Source organism: Spea bombifrons, chromosome 7 (genome assembly GCF_027358695.1).
Source record: "Spea bombifrons isolate aSpeBom1 chromosome 7, aSpeBom1.2.pri, whole genome shotgun sequence".
Lineage (NCBI taxonomy): Eukaryota > Metazoa > Chordata > Amphibia > Anura > Pelobatidae > Spea > Spea bombifrons.
In genome coordinates this window covers 12,173,028-12,191,284 of record NC_071093.1, presented here as the reverse complement: position 1 = coordinate 12,191,284, position 18,257 = coordinate 12,173,028, and the positions used below count along the sequence as shown (strand labels likewise).

General features: G+C 38.0%; 1 protein-coding gene across 1 annotated transcript; it reads left to right on the top strand.

The window, feature by feature from the left end:
- Window positions 1-462: 462 nt before the first annotated feature.
- CIR1 (corepressor interacting with RBPJ, CIR1) lies at window positions 463-17,001 on the top strand. The gene is made up of 9 exons (XM_053471610.1): window positions 463-680; window positions 1,810-1,904; window positions 2,421-2,520; window positions 4,275-4,327; window positions 4,981-5,029; window positions 5,155-5,272; window positions 12,641-12,747; window positions 13,940-14,031; window positions 16,257-17,001. Exons 1-9 carry the CDS (start codon window positions 609-611, stop codon window positions 16,846-16,848), a joined length of 1,278 nt encoding a protein of 425 aa, XP_053327585.1. The 5' UTR covers window positions 463-608; the 3' UTR covers window positions 16,849-17,001.
- Window positions 17,002-18,257: the final 1,256 nt, after the last annotated feature.

Genomic DNA, 18,257 nt, shown 5'->3' with positions numbered 1-18,257 from the left:
AACAGATGTCAGTTGGGGGGGGGTAAGATTTCCTCCCGAAAAGTCTCCCTGCGCTGGATTACCGGGAAATAACAGCCCCCTTTTTTCCCGAAAAGTCTCCCTGCGCTGGATTACCGGGAAATAACAACCCCCTTTTTCACAAGCATTAATATAAATTTTAATAATAAAAAACATCTCACAATCAATGTCTAAATTTAAATTCGGACTCAAATATATAAATATATATATATTTTTTTGCCGTTATCAAACTAGTTTTGACGATCCTGTACGGTAGCCATTTTACCACGTATAAGGCTGCTTATGATTTCTATTCTTCAAAATTGACATTCAAAATGGAGACAGGAGTACGTTGTTTTTTGTCTCCTTTGTTTGAGACTCTACGGTTTTACGCCTTTCGAGAAAACAGAGCGACACAGTTTTAGCGTTGTTTACATGGGCCAGTGACGCACATCCGGGGGCCTACACCCGGAAGTGTTTTGTTGCCACCAGTCTGGTACTTGTGTTTTCAGGAGGAGTGTTGCCGGTGTATTAAGAGCGGAGTACCCCTGCTTCTGCCCCTCAGAGGCAGCTACTGTCTGTCTTGGTTTGTTAACCCCAGCGCTGCCACAATGGGGAAGTCCTTTGCAAACTTCATGTGTAAAAAGGATTTCCATCCTGCCTCCAAATCCAATATCAAGAAGGTAAGACGGGGTTTGAATGGCGCATACCGGGGAGCTTTCTAAATCAGCTGACCCGAGACTCTTGAAATATTAACCCTTTGATAAAGATTCTGTGTAGTGACTCGCCAAACCCATTGTGAAGATTCTGTGTAGCGACTTGCCAAATGTGGTGACAAAAATGGCTCTTAATAACGGTCGCCACAGAAACCTTGACTTGGATTATTTAAAGGCGCACTTAATTGAGCCACCTGCATTTAAGCAGGGATATCAGCCATAACATACTGGTGGCAAAAGCTCCAGCTGGGAGTCTTGGCTATGATCCTAGCAATGTAGGATAGGAAGGAGTCCGCATCAGACTGTGTGACCCTGAGGTCTTGGCTCTGAGATTCGCAGGCATGCGTATGAGATCTCTGTAACGTAAAATATGCTGTATTGTGTAATTAATTGCATGTGTGCTGAACAAAAATCCTGATCACTACCAAGAGCTTTCTGAATGAGCTGTCACTTTACCTGTCACTGTCCTTTCATAGCAGATTTGCTACCTGTCCTCATCTAAACCTTGATTTATTTACACATACGCTTCAGTAATGTGCATTCCAGCAGGGATATCAACCGTAACATACCGGTAACCAAATCACCGGTTAGGGGTCTTCCATATCATTAGATCTGTGCAGGGGAGGAATAAGTCCGCCCCAGAATGTGTGACCCTGAGGGTTTGCCTCTTCGCCCTTAGATTGGAGCAAAAATCCTGACACTTTGGGTAAAACCTTATGAGTTCCCGAGTATGAGTCAAAGGGGTAGAACAGACTCTAGGAAGGATCTGTATCTTTCCAGCATTTTACTTAAAATACTAATATTTGACCTCAAATGTCTCCTTTTTTTTAACCTAACTCATTTTTTGTTATTAAAATGATTGAATCACCACGTATCATTTTGTATTATAACCCAACTGTTCTATTAAGCTGTCATATTTCCTTAAACACAATATGCATGGGGTTGGACCCCTACGATTATTGTTATGTATATACATATTTTTACACTTCTGTTTTTAAGGTTTTTATGTTATTGAAATCTTTCTGGTGGAGCTCAGGTGTCATATGAAAAAAAAAACTCAAGCCAGAAATGTCACTAGCTATCTGCTGTTTTGTAGGTATGGATGGCGGAACAGAAAATATCCTATGACAAAAAAAAACAAGAAGATTTAATGCAACAATATGTGAAAGAGCAAGACTCCTATAACAACAGGTGAGGTTGTAAGGCATTCGTTTGCTTCACATGCCAATAATATCAGCGTAACCTTAAGTGCTTGGTGTGATATTAAAGGTAATTGCAGATCTGAACATGGCCGTGGGATTCCACAACTGTGTTGCTGGCATACTCTTAATGTCGCGAAGTCCTTTCACACTTTGAACCGACAGCCTGTGGACATTAAATCCCATATACTCATTCATTATCTGAAGGAGATGACCATGGATATGGTTTTAAGTCAATCATTATCTGACTTTTCTGCTGTGCATCTGGAAGTCATAGCACACAAAGGCAAAGCATTTGTCCCAACACTTTAATGAGGAGAACATTATGAATATAGCTGTGTTGGGGTGAGAGAAGGAGTCTTTAGTTGAAGCTGATACCTTCTATTGGGCCAGCACAGGAAAAGACTCAGTCTCATAAGGTTTCAGGGCGAGGTCTGCTCCTCTTCTGCAGATCTACATATTTCCCTCTTTATACCGATAATCTATCGTCGTCTTTTTTTCTTTACAGAGTGCTTTTGGGTGATGAGCGTGTAAAGAATGGACTTAATTTCATGTATGAAGCACCACCCGGAGCTGAGAAAGGTACTGAAAAGCAAACTCCCACCATAGTAACATAGTTCATAAGGTTGAAAAAAGACCAAAGTCCATCAAGTTCAACCTATATACATATTGTGTCCCTACTGTGTTGATCCAGAGGAAGGCAAAAAACCCTTATGAAGCAGATGCCAATTGCCCCATACCAGGGGGAAAATTCCTTCCCGACTCCAAATATGGCAATCAGAATAAATCCCTGGATCAACATTCTGTCCCTATTAATCTAATATCCATAACTTGTAATATTATTGCTTTCAAGAAACACGTCCAGGCTCCTTTTAAACTCTTTTATTGAGTTTACCATTACCACTTCCTCTGGCATAGTGTTTTATTATTTTTCACTTAATGTATGACATCACTAAAATCCAATTTTAATAAATTTTCTTTAAATAGAAACCTGTTTACATACTTTTTTTTAAAATATACCTTTCCATGATTTTTCTGCAATAATAATTATTTTCAATGATTGTTTAAAACATTTTAATGTCAAGGATAGTTATGTGCCCCCTTATGTTCAGTTTCTGTTATATATTCCTTGGCAGGTGGGTTGGCATTTATTAACAATAATACAAAAAGTATCTACTTCTTATTCACAGCAAATAAGCTTTTTCTTTTGTTCTTCAGTAATTAAAAAAAAAATAAAAATACTGCTTGATACCAATTATTCTTTTAGAAATTTTCCAATCCTACCCTAAAGTACATTTAATGTTTTCACGACTGCCTTAGATTAGATAAGGTATATTTACAAGTGTATAAATTCTTCTGAGCAATATTTAGTACTGTGAGGCAGTGCTATTATTCTTTAATTAAAGTTAAGTTGGCCAGCACCCGTTTTCTAATATTTTGCTGTTTTTAGTGTATACTAATTGTATATTTTTATTTTCCTCCCACTCGCTTGATCATCAATCAAGAATTAAAAGAGGTAAGTAAGAAATAAGTGTGCTTACAAAAACCAAGATTATCCTTGATGTTGTTCTGCAGATTAGATTTTATGGCCCTTACCTGCTATCAGATTATGTGTTAAATGCAGTCTGCATTTTTTGTGGTTTAACCTTTGTTGTTTTTATTAATATATAGTAGTACTTTTTTTTTTGCGTAATGTATATGTCCAGTTGTGTTAATCAGGAATGGCGTAGCAGATCTCTCTGGACAATGGTCACAACCACCATGCATAAAATATTGCCCTTCTGGCTTATTGTTCTATAGCTTCTCCAGAACTGCATCTCCTCCTATACCACGTTGTGTGGTTGGATACCATTTAAGTTTTAGTTTATCAATAAAAAATGCGACATTGATTGCCTACTTTTCTTTTGAGTTGTCTTTTTGTAGAAGAGATAACACAGAAATGATGAATCAATAATGATTATGAATATTAAGGCATTTTATATGCGTATCTTTACTTGTTTTGTTCTGTAGTGGCCTAGTGGTTACTAAATATAATGCACATCATTATTTAGAGCATATCTTGTTTTGAAAAAGGAAGAAGTACAAGTTTAAAATGATTATCAATAATAATCAAGAAAGGATGAGGATATTCCTTAATAAAAAGTAAACTTAGCCTTTATTAAAATCAATAAGTGTGTGTGTAAAAAAAAAATAATAATAATAATAAAATAATATATATATATATATATTTATTGTATGTAATGATTACCACCAGTTTTATGTTTATTATTTTACTAAGGAATATCCTCCTCTTTTCTTGATTATCTAAATTCGGATTGACGATAATTTTATTTTTGGGTTTTTTTTTGTCTTCTAGCAAGAGGGAGAGACAACCGAATACAAATTTGAGTGGCAAAAGTTGGCCCCGAGAGAAAAGTAAGTTATTTCTGCTGTCCCCTGTTACCAAAAAAATGAAGCCTTCTAAAGGTTGAAAAGACTGGTTGTGCAGTTTTTTTGCACAAAATGTAATTCTATATAGTTAATTGTTTCTGTTTTGCACCAGAATTTCTCTGTAAACATCATCCCTCATTTTCTTCCTTGCTACCATTCATGTAAATGGTATAGTTCCTGATTTTACTCATTTGTCAGAAAACGTTACGCCTTTTTTAAGTATGGGTTTGACAGATATATAATAAAATTTATTTTTCTTAAATTACAATTACACTTGTAATATATTCATGGTTTCATCAATGGTCAGGTAGTAAGCTTCAGAGATGCAATTATCAGATGCTGAAATATTTTGCTATATGTGTTCCACTCGTTTAGTCATATTGTTTAATGTGACATGGAGGCTAAAGAGAAAAATAAGTAGTTATATAGAAAATATGGATTTGTGTATTCCCCAATTATTATATTTTATTTGTACTTCTTACAATACATATGTTCATAGTGTATGACAAAACTAAAACTGACAGCCTAAGACAAGCATTAGGTTAAGGAGTATATTATAAAATCAGTCTAAAGTAAATATTTTGGGCAAAATCAGAATGAATGATTTTTGACTCATTATGTGTGTGTTCATTTTTCAGGTATGCCAAGGATGACATGAACATCAGGGATCAGCCCTTTGGTATACAGGTAAGTGTTATTTTAAGCAACACTTTTCTTCTCAACTAAAGCAATGAAACCATGAGTATTTAATCATACAGCTTGGTATCTAATAGATGGATAGTTCTAATGTTATGGCCCCTTTGTCTCCGTAGGTTCGCAATGTGAGATGTATCAAATGTCACAAGTGGGGTCACGTGAATACTGACAGAGAGTGCCCATTGTTTGGACTATCCGGGATCAATGCAAGCTCAATGGCCACAGATGGATCAGGTAAAGAAAAAAAAAAGTGTGATCTCCTTTGTGAGTGCTTTAAAGCCATTGTTTTAGCATAAATATTATAAGAAAAATGGCAAGTCTGTGGCTCTGCTTTACTCTAATTCTTGCAAAGGTTCCCTATAACGCAATATAGCTTGTGCTGCTAATGTCTATCCTTGTTTCTTGGCATATCTGGTATTGGTTGGGTATTTGCCACCGGTGCAGCATGGCATTTATCTATTTCCTTCATTCCCTTTCTTCAGAACTCTATAGTGTAGTGAGACAGCCCATCAGCTCCTTTATATATCTGCGGCACACACAAGCATCAGGGGTGTTTCTTTAGGAAAACTATATACCGTATTTGCTCGATTATAAGACGACCCCGATTATAAGACGACCCCCCAAAATCTGAATATTAATTTAGGAAAAAAAGAAAAAACCTGATTATAAGACGACCCCATAGGAAAAAAAGTTTTACTAGTAAATAAATAATAATTCATGTAAACTATTTGTTTGTTTTTCATTTCCTTTTATTTACCAACCTGCCCTCCAGTTATGCACATCTGCCCCCAGGCATGCCTTATACCCTCCTATATGCCACTCTGTCCCATGATATGCCTTTTAACCCCCTATATGCCACTCTGGCATATAGGGGGTTAAAAGGCATATCATGGGACAGAGTGGCATATAGGGGGACACTTACATACTCAGACACTACCCACCCAGACACTTACCTACCCACCCAGACACTTACCTACCCACCCAGACACTTACACTTACCTACCCACCCAGACACTTACACTTACCTACCCACCCAGACACTTACCTACTCACTCAGGCACTTCACTCACTGCGATGCCTCAGCGCTTGCTGCAGCTCCCGCGGGATTACAGCATGACGCTGTGTGACCCCGCTAGGCCCCGCCTCCTCCAGAAAATTGAAGAGGTCTGTGCAGGGACAGCGCAGTACCGCCGGGTTCCGGTCTTCTGGATGAATCTCCCCAACCGGCTCTGCTTCCCCACAGTGGACGGGCTATCCCGGGAAGGTATGCGCTTATGCAACCTCGGCTGCTGCCGGCACTTTCGCCGGCGCTCGGTGATAGACGCCGGCAGCAGCTGAGGTTACCATACAGGAGGATCCAGGTCCCCTGCAGCGATGCGGGGGATCTGGATCTTAGTCTAATAGTCAGACCTCATTTGAGGTCTGATTAGAAGACGACCCCGATTACAAGACGAGGGTTATTTTTCAGAGCATTTGCTCTGAAAAAAACCTCGTCTTATAATCGAGCAAATACGGTAATTGAATCCAGTTTTGTGTTCCTACCCTGCGGCATATTCTGAAAAATAATAGGAAAGGAATACATTTTTCCCCTTTTTTATCTTTATATCTTGTGATGTACACGGTTTTCTTTATACTGGGTATCTATGATTAGTTTAAATTGTCCTGGGAAAAAAATCCTTTAGATGTTTATATACTTTTGAGAATAAATGAAGGCACAATGTTATTTAACCACCTTCAATAGAGAGATCGGATTTAGAGGGATAGTCTACTGCCCTACTGCTCCTGAATGTAAAAAAGTCTTTCATTTACATACGATATCTTGATATGATTAATGACTCATTACAATTGTAGTTTTTGGTACATTTAACAGAAGTAGTCAAATCTTGGCAAACATTTGTCAATCTGTTTATTTGGAGGTTCTGCTAAGCTTGAAAAATTGTGAGAATTGCACTTTTGCATCAGGACTCGGAGTGAATTTGATCCTTGCTTTGTTTTTTGCTTTGTTCTTGGGTTCTAGAGCTTGTTTCATCATGGCCATAAAAAGAATGAGAGGCTCTTCCACTGCGGCTGCAAATAGAAAATCTTAATGTTTGAAATTCAGAATGGCTAATTTATTGTAAGCCTAGCGAGTATCGATACTCAAATTATTTATTTTTGAATGCCCAGTGTGACATTTGCATCAATACTTCTTATGGCCAATGTTAATCATAACAGCACCTTGAGTTAAAATACAGCAATCAACATGCATTTCAGATAAAGATGGTCTGGATGTTCTTAGTGAATTCCCAAATAGGATTTTATTAATCGGCTGTTTGAAAAGTCTTTATAGCAGCCACGCTCATAGTTTTTCTCTCTTTAATGTCTGTACTTGTAAGTTTATCCAACATCAATTCCTACGATTGTTGTTTAATTCTTATGCGTACAGTCATTCACTGTGACATTGATGGATCAGATTTCATTTCAGATCAAATAAGGTGTTTTTTGGGCCGCTAAAAAGTCATAAACAAAACACAGAAATAAGTTAAATATTTTACGAACCCAGAAATTCATTCTAGGATAACCTTCAGGTGACTGAAAAAAAATCCTGTTTTAAACATTGTTTTTAAAAAACAAAAAAATTCTGTATTTTTTTTGGTGGTTTGCCATTTACTGTCCTAGTGGGAATACAATATTTCTTTATAATTTATACCTAGCAAATCTGCCGTCTTCTATTACCTGCCCTGTTGCAAGAAGAAAACCCAACCCTAGGTTACATCTAAAAATATGTATCATTAGATGATGCTATGACCTAACAGCATGAAAAGTCAAAACAGACCCCTCTTGGTGAAGACCATCCTGGGTCCTCTGAAAAGCGAAAAGCAGAAATTTAAAATGATGAAAAAGATTTATACGAAGCACCACATGGCGGTTTGGTCCTAGAAAAGTTCAGAAACGTAAGAGGAAGACGGCTTCCAGCTTTCCTAAAGAGTGAGGTCACACAAGCCTTGTGTTCCTGTCTGAGTGATAGATGTTGGCTGAACGTACTGAGCAGAAGCCAATACAGAATGAGTCGCCAGACCTTTACTGCGACATGCATGCCTGATAAAGTACATTCGCTTTTCAGACGGCCTCTAAACCTTCAGCTTATTTGCACTGTTTATGGAGGATCTTTCTAACGACCAAACTTTGTTTCTGTAGAAAATAATTTGTACCGACCAACGCAACCTTCTGTTTAAAGTTGGGGAAAACTCAAATCCCGATGGTGCTGTGTGGTATTTCAATATCACTGCTGTTTTCCTAGCCATAAATTCATTAGATTTTCTTTCTTTGGGCGAGAAGTTAGGAGTAAATCCTTCAAGTGATAGGTGCTAAAGTTTTAACATACGATAGAAAAGGGGATATATGTATATCTCATGTAATAAATATATTCCACTGGCACTTTGTTGCATCTCTGTTCTGGATTCCAGTACCACCGCTATGCTGAGAACATAATTTCTTCTACCTTATCTCACAAATTGGCTCCTACAACTTGAACCTCTATCGCCAAAACCTTTTTCTTTGTTTTTCTTCCAATCGCCTCCATTTCTAATTTCTTATCTCCATCACTGTTAACATTTTCAGAATTTACCCAACTTCTGACCCCGCCAGCCCCCGCACCCCATAAATCTCTGCTCTTATCTCCAAATGCTCTTGCAACCACCCTCTTTGTTCTACCTGTGGCTGTTTTCCTCAACGGTTAGCACTTCTAACCATTTGGATATCCATGAATGTACCCATTCTGTATGATTTTTCTGTACAGGTTTATTAGACTGTCCCTTTTGTATCCTAACTTTAAATGCTCACTAACAACCCCACGTATTCAGACAAGCTTAAAATCTACCCTCCTCCTATCTGCAACATAAAGAAAGCTGTTATTCCCGCGCCGCTGACTCCTCCATGTGACCCTCGCTACAATTAAACAAAAGCACGACCCTCATCCCCTCCTGTCGCAGCATTTACAGTATTGTTATTGTTGATTTCATGTATTGCCAATTTTATTGTAGTAGCGCTACTGAATGTGCCGGCTCTCTATAAATAAAATCAAACCTCTATATGTAGATCTGAACATATATTTTAAAATCTCAACTCTTTGTTCATTGTTGTAATTTTTTCCCCCATGAAATACTTTTCTGTACAAGTGCAAATGTGTTTGGTGTTTGTTCTGTTAATTGAAAGGTTAGACACTTTTTTGCTGTACAAGCATCAGAGTCCACGAGTCCTTAATTGCATCCAAACACTTCCCATATTGCCAATCTCCAATCAAAGTCAGCCCAAGGTTCCCGCTGCAAAAACTCCTAATGGCTTCCCTAGAGATTTTGAAATGGGCCCTAAATGTTCTTTACAGAATACAAAGGAATGTGAGCTGTATACTTCTGTACTTAGCATTTTGGAAGAATGGCAGCAAACAGCAATATTCAGCAGGGACAACCATTTCGTTGATTGATATAAAAAGCTTAGCAATCATTGCCAAGCAAAGAAATATAGCTGCCATATTTTAATTCCTCATTGCCGTACATCTGTTGACATTGTGGTAATTGAGAAAGCAGTGCAGGGTGTCCATACCTAATGTGTTCAGTATGTTGTGCTTTACAGAATGTTCTCTACCCGCTAACCTCACAAGGAGATTTTCTCAACAGCGTACCATTGCAGATAGTTCTTGTAAACTACAAATAAGAAAACAAATATCTGAAATTTTTCCAGGTCTTCCGCTTTTGTATGTGTAACAATAATTAGTAGTAGTTCTTTATCAGGGTAAAAAGATAGCATCCTACCATGTAGTGCAACAATTGCGCAAGACATGGTTTTCCTAGCAATTATGCAGGGATTTTGTTTTAGATATTTTTAAAACAAAAAAATATACACCAACATTTTGCATTTGCACCAAAATTGCATATGTTTGGTTCCCAAGCAACCTTTACCATTAATCTCTCTGTATTTTCAGTGAAAATATATAGATTATTATGTTATTCACTTGAAAGTGGCAATGGGAAACCCTTTCACACTGCTTCTCTATTTTATCATAATCCTCTCCAGATCCTTTGTGCGTGTTCTAGTTATGGAAAATCCTAAAATACTGTATGATACTGAGAATTCTATCCAGTAAACATGGTGCCAAACAAAACTGCCTATTTTCCATGTTTGTGACAGATTCCTGTGTAACTATTATGCGTGTTAAGTAAACTTACTTATCCTTAGTAGTATTACACTCTGGCTGTCTAGGTTTAGATGGAGGGATAAAATTAGGAGATATGCATGTACAGTATGCACTATACAGTTGTGTGAAAAGTACACCCTCTTTGAATTCTATGGTTTTACATATCAGGACATCATAATCATCTGTTCCTCAGCAGGTCTAAAAATTAGATAAATGCAGCCTCAGATGAATACAATGCATATTACACCTTGTCATGATTTATTCAACAAGAGTAAAGCCAAAATGGAGAAGCCATGTGTGAGCAGTACACCCGTACTGCTTCCATATGAATTAAGTTGCTAAATAGCAAGGTGCTGCTAATCAAATGCCTTTGATTAATTGATCGTCATCAAGTGTGACCACCTCTATAAAAGCCAAAGTTTTAGCAGTTTTCTGGTCTGGAACCTCCAGTGTGTGTTAACCCAATGCCAAGGTAGGAAGATATCAGCAATGATCTTAAAAAATCAATTGTTGCTCCTATCAATCTGGAAAGGGTCATAAGGCTATTTCCAAACAATTTAAAGTCCATCACTCTACAGTGAGATATATTATTTAAAAGTGTAAAGCATTGAAGACAGTTGCCAATCTTCCCAGGAGTGGACCTTCCAGCAAATTCACCCCAAGGTTAGACCGCGCAATGCTCAGAGAAATTGCAAAAAAAGTCCAAGAGTTACATCTTAGACTCTAGTGGCCCCAGTTAGCACATTAAATGTTAAAGTTCATGATAGTACAATTGGAAAAAGACTGAACAAGTATGTTGTGCTTGAAAGGATTGCCAGGAGAAAGCCTCTTCACTCTAAAAAGAACTTTGCAGAAGGCCTAAGGTCTGCAAAGTTGCATATGAACAAACCACAAGGCTTATGGAACAATGTCCTTTGGACAGACGAGACCAGAGTGGAGATGTTTGGTCATAATGCACAGCGTCACGTTTGTCAAAAAAACAAACACAACATACCAGCACAAAATCCTCATGCCAGCTGTCAAGCAGGGTGGTGCAGGGGTGATAATATGGGCTTGTTTTGCAGTCACCGGACCTGGGAACCTTGGAGTCATTGAGCCATGAACATCTCTGTATATGAAAGTATTCTAGAGTCAAATGTGAGACTATCTGTCCAACAGCTAAATGCATTTGGACAACAGAATGGCTTAAAAAGAAAAGAATCAAGTTGTTGCAATCAAAGTCCAGACTTCAACCCGATTAAGATGCTGTGGCATGAACAAATGCCCAAAAACCTCAATAAACTGAAGCAGTGTTGGAAAAATAAAGTGGGCCAAAATCCCTCCACAATGATAATACAGAAAATGATTACTTCAAGTTATTGCTGTTAAAGCTGGTTCTACAATCTATTGAATCCTAAGGTGTACTTAGTCTTTCACACATGGCTTCTCCATTTTGGCTTTATTTTTGTTGAATAAATCATGACACAATGTAATGTGTCATGTGTTGTTCATCTGTGATTATATTTACTTTTATACCTGCTGAGAAACAGATGATTATTATGCCCTTATATGTAAAACCACACAGCTCAAAGAAGGTATAGGCATATGGTTATCCCGAATCGAACTGATCAAGGTCTCTACATCAGTAAACATTGGGCAGACTAGACGGACCAAATGGTTCTTACCCTCTGTCAAATTGTATGTTTCTGTTTCAAGGGTAATGCATATCCACATCAACCAAGTGTAAAGCCTATTTTAATAGCTTCTTTCCTTTTGCACCGAAAAGAAAAATGTAAGCGGGGCCCTCACACATTTTCATTAAAAATCATATTTTTGAATAATGGAAAAATTATAATGGGCCTTGTAAACCAGCATCTTGCCAATATATGAATCAAATAGTTTCAGTCTCTGATACTGGTCCCAAGCCATTATGTGTATCTAAATAATGTCTCTGCGAAAATAACGTGTCAAATAAGCATTTGAAGATAATTTTTGTTTGGTGCAGAAATATACATCTTTGGAACAAAAGCATGAGCCCTAGGTACTTTCGGTATGAGAAGTAATAATCAGAAATAGGTGGATTATGTGATGCTGTATTTTACAGTATCGGTAAAAGTTTATTGCCCTTTTCATAATATGTGATTTTTCCCATTTTTCTATAATGAAAAGTATTTAGCCTGCGAGCTGTGTGCTGCTTGCTTTCAGCATTGCTAAGTTATATAATAGGAGAATCCCCTTCGTATTTAAACACAAACGCAATTATTTTGTATCCTGAATCTCCCGGCTGCTGTGTTAGAAAATCATATCTGGTGCTTTTCTCAGCGGAAGATTATTGAGCTGATTTAGCTGTGATTTTACTTAACAAAGCTGCAGACACAATCCAACTGCGGCGTCAGAATAAAGGTAGGAAGATTTCAATGATACGTTCAGTCTGTGATTCCTGTTCGCAGGGCCTTCGATGCACCCCTCGGAGTTAATGGCGGAGATGAGAAACAGTGGATTTGCACTGAAACAAAATGTGCTTGGGAGAAACCTGACCGTAAACGATCCATCACAGGTAATGGTTTCATTTTTTATTTATCTACGTCTTTATCTGTAAGCTGAAAATATCTATAGATCTGCGTGTGGTTGCTGGAAATTGCTACTTAGCATTCAGTAATATGCAGATCCATAAGTTTAGGGAGACATTGCTTTGAATTTGCCCCCTCCCCGTTACCCCCACCTCGAGATTAACCACACATGCATAATGAAGCAGCATCCACGAGCTGAGAACCTGGGGTAATCGCCGTTATCACTTTGGTCATCTGCTGGCTGATCATGGAGAGCCGTTTGTAAAGAAAGAACTGAAAGAAATTTGTAGACCCAATCTCTGATGGCCGTACTGCACATTCTCTCGGTAGATCAGGATAAAACCCTTAAGCTTTAAGCTTCTATCATCCCTGTGCATGGAAATTACTGCTATTAAATATTCATAATAGTCTCCACAGTGACAACACACCTAAGAGTCCTAGTGGACACCCCATAGAGGCATTTTGTCAGTATGGAGCGCGAGTGACCAATCAGGGTAGATGATCAATACTACTAGTTACAACCCTTTAGTTTTTTCATTAAAATGTAATTTCGTAAATGGTTGATGTTTAATGAAACTGTTTAATTGACTCATTAAAGGTGCATTATGAAGGACCAACTAAGCGTTAAAGATTTTTTTCTTAAGTTTCCATGTGAAAGTACATTTTATATTTTCAACAAGACGCATTCTTTTGCTCCCAAATTTACTTCCGTCCAGGATGTTTAAAACTTAAAATTTAGTTAAGCTGCACTTTTTGTTGTAGGTTCAGCACAATGGGGTAAATAGTGACTGCATCAAAAACTGTACATGTAAACTGTAATTCTGCACTTGGTGGGATGGAAAAACTCAATCAGTTGCTCAGATATAAAACCCACATTGAAATGTGAATATGTGAGCTACATGTGTCCTGGGAAACATGCACCATGTGATCCTCCTTGTGATCTGCCAGAATGGCGGGGACCTCATGTAAGTTGGCCCCATTCCAACTACAAACCACAACTACAAACTCACTGGGGAGGAAACATATCCTCTCAATCCGAAACAGGCTGTGTGTTTATATTCGCTTTACTTTTTTAAAATATTGATTCTGGTTAGTTATTCTATTTGCTGTTTTGATGTCTGCCATGTCTTGGCAGAATATACTTTGTTCTACAGTTCTTGCCATATCTTACTCTTCCAGGGCTATGTTGTTAGCGAACCAGAAGACGAAGATGACCCAGAAGTGGAATTTCTCAAATCGCTAACTACTAAGCAAAAACAGAAGCTTCTAAGGTACGAACTGAAATGACTGAAGACATTCATGTATCACATAGAATAAATAAGGAGGCTTACATTTATTAAGTAATGGGTGTCCCAGTGCCACGTGTCTCCATCAGTAGAATTTACTTTTGGACATCTTGATGTTTTGGTGCTGGATCCAACAGGTTGCCTTTCTACTGATGTATTCGTAGAGAGGCATCATTAGAGAGGCTATGACCAATGGTGTGTTGGCCATCCAGCTCATTAATGATATAGATTGCAGGTCTCTGAGAGCAAATGATTTTGCCCTCCTTATTGGTAATTTTGTCTTAAACTTCCATTTGTTTGAAAAGTGAAGCCACGCAGAGTCCCCTGGGGCTTCCATAGGCCTTTGTGCCAGCTGTCACGGCATGGAAGCCATTGTCGTAGAATAGCGGCCCGAAAGGTGGGATCGGTGCAGTCAAGTCTTTATTAACTGGACTTCATACAAATAACCCCGGAAGTTCCTTGGAAAAATTGTCACTTTTCATAAAGAGCTTCTGTAGCAGAGAACATACAGAAAACAAAATATAAAGCATTTCTTCTGCAATACAAATCATTTTGTGTGATCTGCGGCTGCAACGGGTAACTTCATGCTCTCCTAGTTCAGGGAACGCGTTACGCTTTCCTTTAAGGAAAAGTAAATGCCTGCAGAGAAGCAATCACATCCGAAAAGAAAGAAGTTATTGTTATTTCATTAACTATGTATCCGTGATAACAATGCACCCGTTTTTTTGTGGTTAAGAAATATAAAGGAACGCTCTCATGTGTGACCCTTTCCTCCCAGGTGTCCTTATTGAATTATTTAATTTTCCCAAACAGTAATAGGGCTGGCAAATCTAAAGTCTGATTTAGCAGCGTGATATCTGTTTTGTGGAGTCGTAACGCATGCTATAATTGATTTGTCCGTCGAGAGAAATATTCCACGATGCTTAGAATAAAGGGAATTATAGGATTTACGACGTGGATTCTTGAATACTTTCCCGTTGGTTATCTTTGTAACTACCACAGGCGTGCTGATGTTATACAAAACAGCTGGGCATTAAAAAACATTTACAGATTTCTTGTTTTGTATATTAAAGGCACAAACCTAGCAGGTTATACCCGTAGAAATGATTGAATACCATCACTATCCCAGTAGCAATAATTCATGTGTGTGAATTAGTGTTTTCATTAAGCTTATTGTCATTTTGTTAAAGGGAGACTCTAGCCCCTCTATGCCTGCAAATCCACTTTCTATAGTTTTATTTTAGTGAGGGAATGAGACTTCTCATGAACGTTCGGATAGCATACATGAGATTGGCCACTACTCCGCTGTCCCAATGAAGTGTACCCAAGTACACTAACTGCTTTCATTAAAGGCAGCAGGGAAGGAGGAAAACGAGATAGAAGACTCAACTCCGGTAACTGAATAACACATGCGCCGGTTTATATGCAGTAAAGTGCATTGGCATCCATGCAATATATATATATATTTTTGGTTTGTGAAGGTTAGATGAACAATCTTCTCGTTACATTGCTTTTAGAAGGCCTATTGCAGATCGCTATTCATCTTAAAGGGTCCTTGTTGCAGTAAAAAAGCTACACCACAAATCACAAATACTTTTACATAAAGTGTTTCACAATGAGTATGTAGAGCATTAAAAAACCAAAAAACGTATTGTATTAAAACCAAATCTACACAGTTGGCTGAATTTCCAGAGATGTGCACATGTTGGCTCAGCGTTTTTGCGACCTGATCATACTGTTTCATGTATTGCTAGATAGAGGATCGTTAGTTTACATATTGGGCTACATAATGGAATAAGGGAGTTGAGCAACACCAAGGATCTCATAAAAAGTACATAGAAGCTTTATTAAGTATCCACTGGTGCCCAGACTTCCAATCCACCTTTCCTTTAGGCACAAAGACTACTGGAAACCCCACATCCAACTGTTAAACACCCCTAAATAAAATGTACTATGTTTGAAATGGACATAGCACAGACAGGGTTAAAAGGAGTTGTAATACATCTGTTTTGACACCCCGAGAATCCAGGCCTAAACCCAGACCTTTTTGATGACAAAACCCAATGCCTTTATCAGTCTGAAATACAACCCAAAATGTGTGCAGTACGTTATATAAGTGCAATTAGATCCCAATTAAGTGTGTTTTTTTTTTTTCTTTTCCAAGGTCTTGAATAAAGATCAGTGTATAATTGTTATTATTTTTTAAACAGAAAACTAGATCGTCTGGAAAAGAAAAAGAACAAAGATAAGAAAAAGAAGAAGCACCGGAAGAAGAGCAAGAGCAAGAACAAGAAGCACAAGAGCAGCCGCAGCTCATCCTCCGACTCGTCCAGTAGTAGCGACAGCGACTCAGAAAGTGAGGAACCAGAAAAACGCAGAAAGGAGACTAAAAGGGAAAAGCATAGCAAGGAGTCTGATGGCCATAGTGGATCTGAAGAAAGGAGAAAGGAGTCGAAAAAGAGGGAAAAGTCAGAAAACTATTCAAGTAGATCAAAAAGGCATGCCAATCCAGAGAATTCTGGGTGTAGCAGCAGCAAAGGTGTTACCAAGCCGCATGTGAGCCACCAACACAGGAAGGAACACAACAGAACCAATGAACATACCCAGACTCATCACAGAGAGGATGGATCAGGGAAAATCCACAAAAGGTCTAGATCCAGCAGAAGCCCAAGTGACGGAGGAAGAAGTCATCACCGGCACAGAAGCAGTAGTAGAAGCAGAAATAACTACAGAGAGAAGAGGGGGAGCAACAGAGAAGAAAGGAGAAGCAGAAGCCCAGAAAGGGGTGAAAGGAGAAGATAAAAACAGTAAAACGGCAAAAGAACTTGTTTCTTCGTTCTTAAAACATTTTATTTCTGCCATTATCATAGAGGAACGTTTACTATTTGCTTCCAAAAATAATAAAATTCCTTATGTTTTGTGGAAATTATTAAATGGGGTAAATACTTAATCGCATTCCATTTGTTAATACATTGCTGGAGATCAGTGTATTACCTTTATTGTGTGGATATATTTCCAATATTTACTGTACTTACTGTTACTTACAAGAACAGAACTGAGTTTTGGTTACCTTTATCTGAGTTACTTAGATTCTTAAGCAACAACAGTCCTGATTTAGGCATTCCCACCACTGCTAATGGAACTTGGACAAACTCAGTGTAATGTATTTGACTTCAGGCCCCAATATAAAAGGCATGACCATTTAGAACAGGCACGTATCGCTACTAAAACAGTGTGCTGGCAGTGCTCTTGAAATCCCCCATTAGGTTCTGTATCTATATATTTAACGACAAGTCAGGTAATTGGAAATCTATTAAAATTCCCTATACACCCCAGAAAAGTGTAAAGAAAGCCCCCAATGCATTAAGGTTGTGTCGTATGGAGTATTAAGAAGCTACCGATATGCAACATGCACATTACCACTGTATGGACAAAGATTTTTTGGCATTATTGCTGCCCATAATAAAGTGATTATTTTTTTCGTGATAATGTAGCCGGCTGAAACGCGCGTTCCTGTAATATTCACTGGTGGCTTTGCAGATCTGGGAACGCTGCAAACCTGTTCATTATGTTGTCATAGAGCCAATTAACACCAAGCAGAAATAGCTGCATGTTTTAAGCCTCAACCTTCTTTTTCTCGGTGTAGAAAACATATATAATTTTACAAATTGCCTTTTTATCCTGATCACACGCTTTGTTCAAAGCCGCTGGATGTCACTTCTCTCGGCAGAAAAAATATATAAAATATTTTCAGAACTCTATGTAACTATTTGGCTTCCAACTTTAATACAAAGAGGTAGCAGAAGGTTTGTGATGCTTGGAGATCCATTCATTAAAACATTGTTAACAATACGGTGATAACTGCACTTAATAGGGAACGTCATATGTCGTTAGTCTTCATTGTCTTAAAATATACCAAAGTGTGGCTGTCCAGTACAAATTGCAATTCTTTTTTTTTTTTTTTTTATAATACAACTTAGTGTAAAAATATATGCCTTTACACTTTAAAAAAATACAGTATTAATGTAAAAAATTTACGTTTAACAGCATCCTAGACTTTTCTTACAAGAATGTCAACTTTATATGTTCAGTTTCAGGAAAAAATGAAAGTCTTGCCATTTACACTAAAAAACAAAGCAAGAATTCAGCGCATAGCGAGCGAATATTCAGAGAACACCTGTCCATGGGATAAATATTGGCGATTCGGTCAC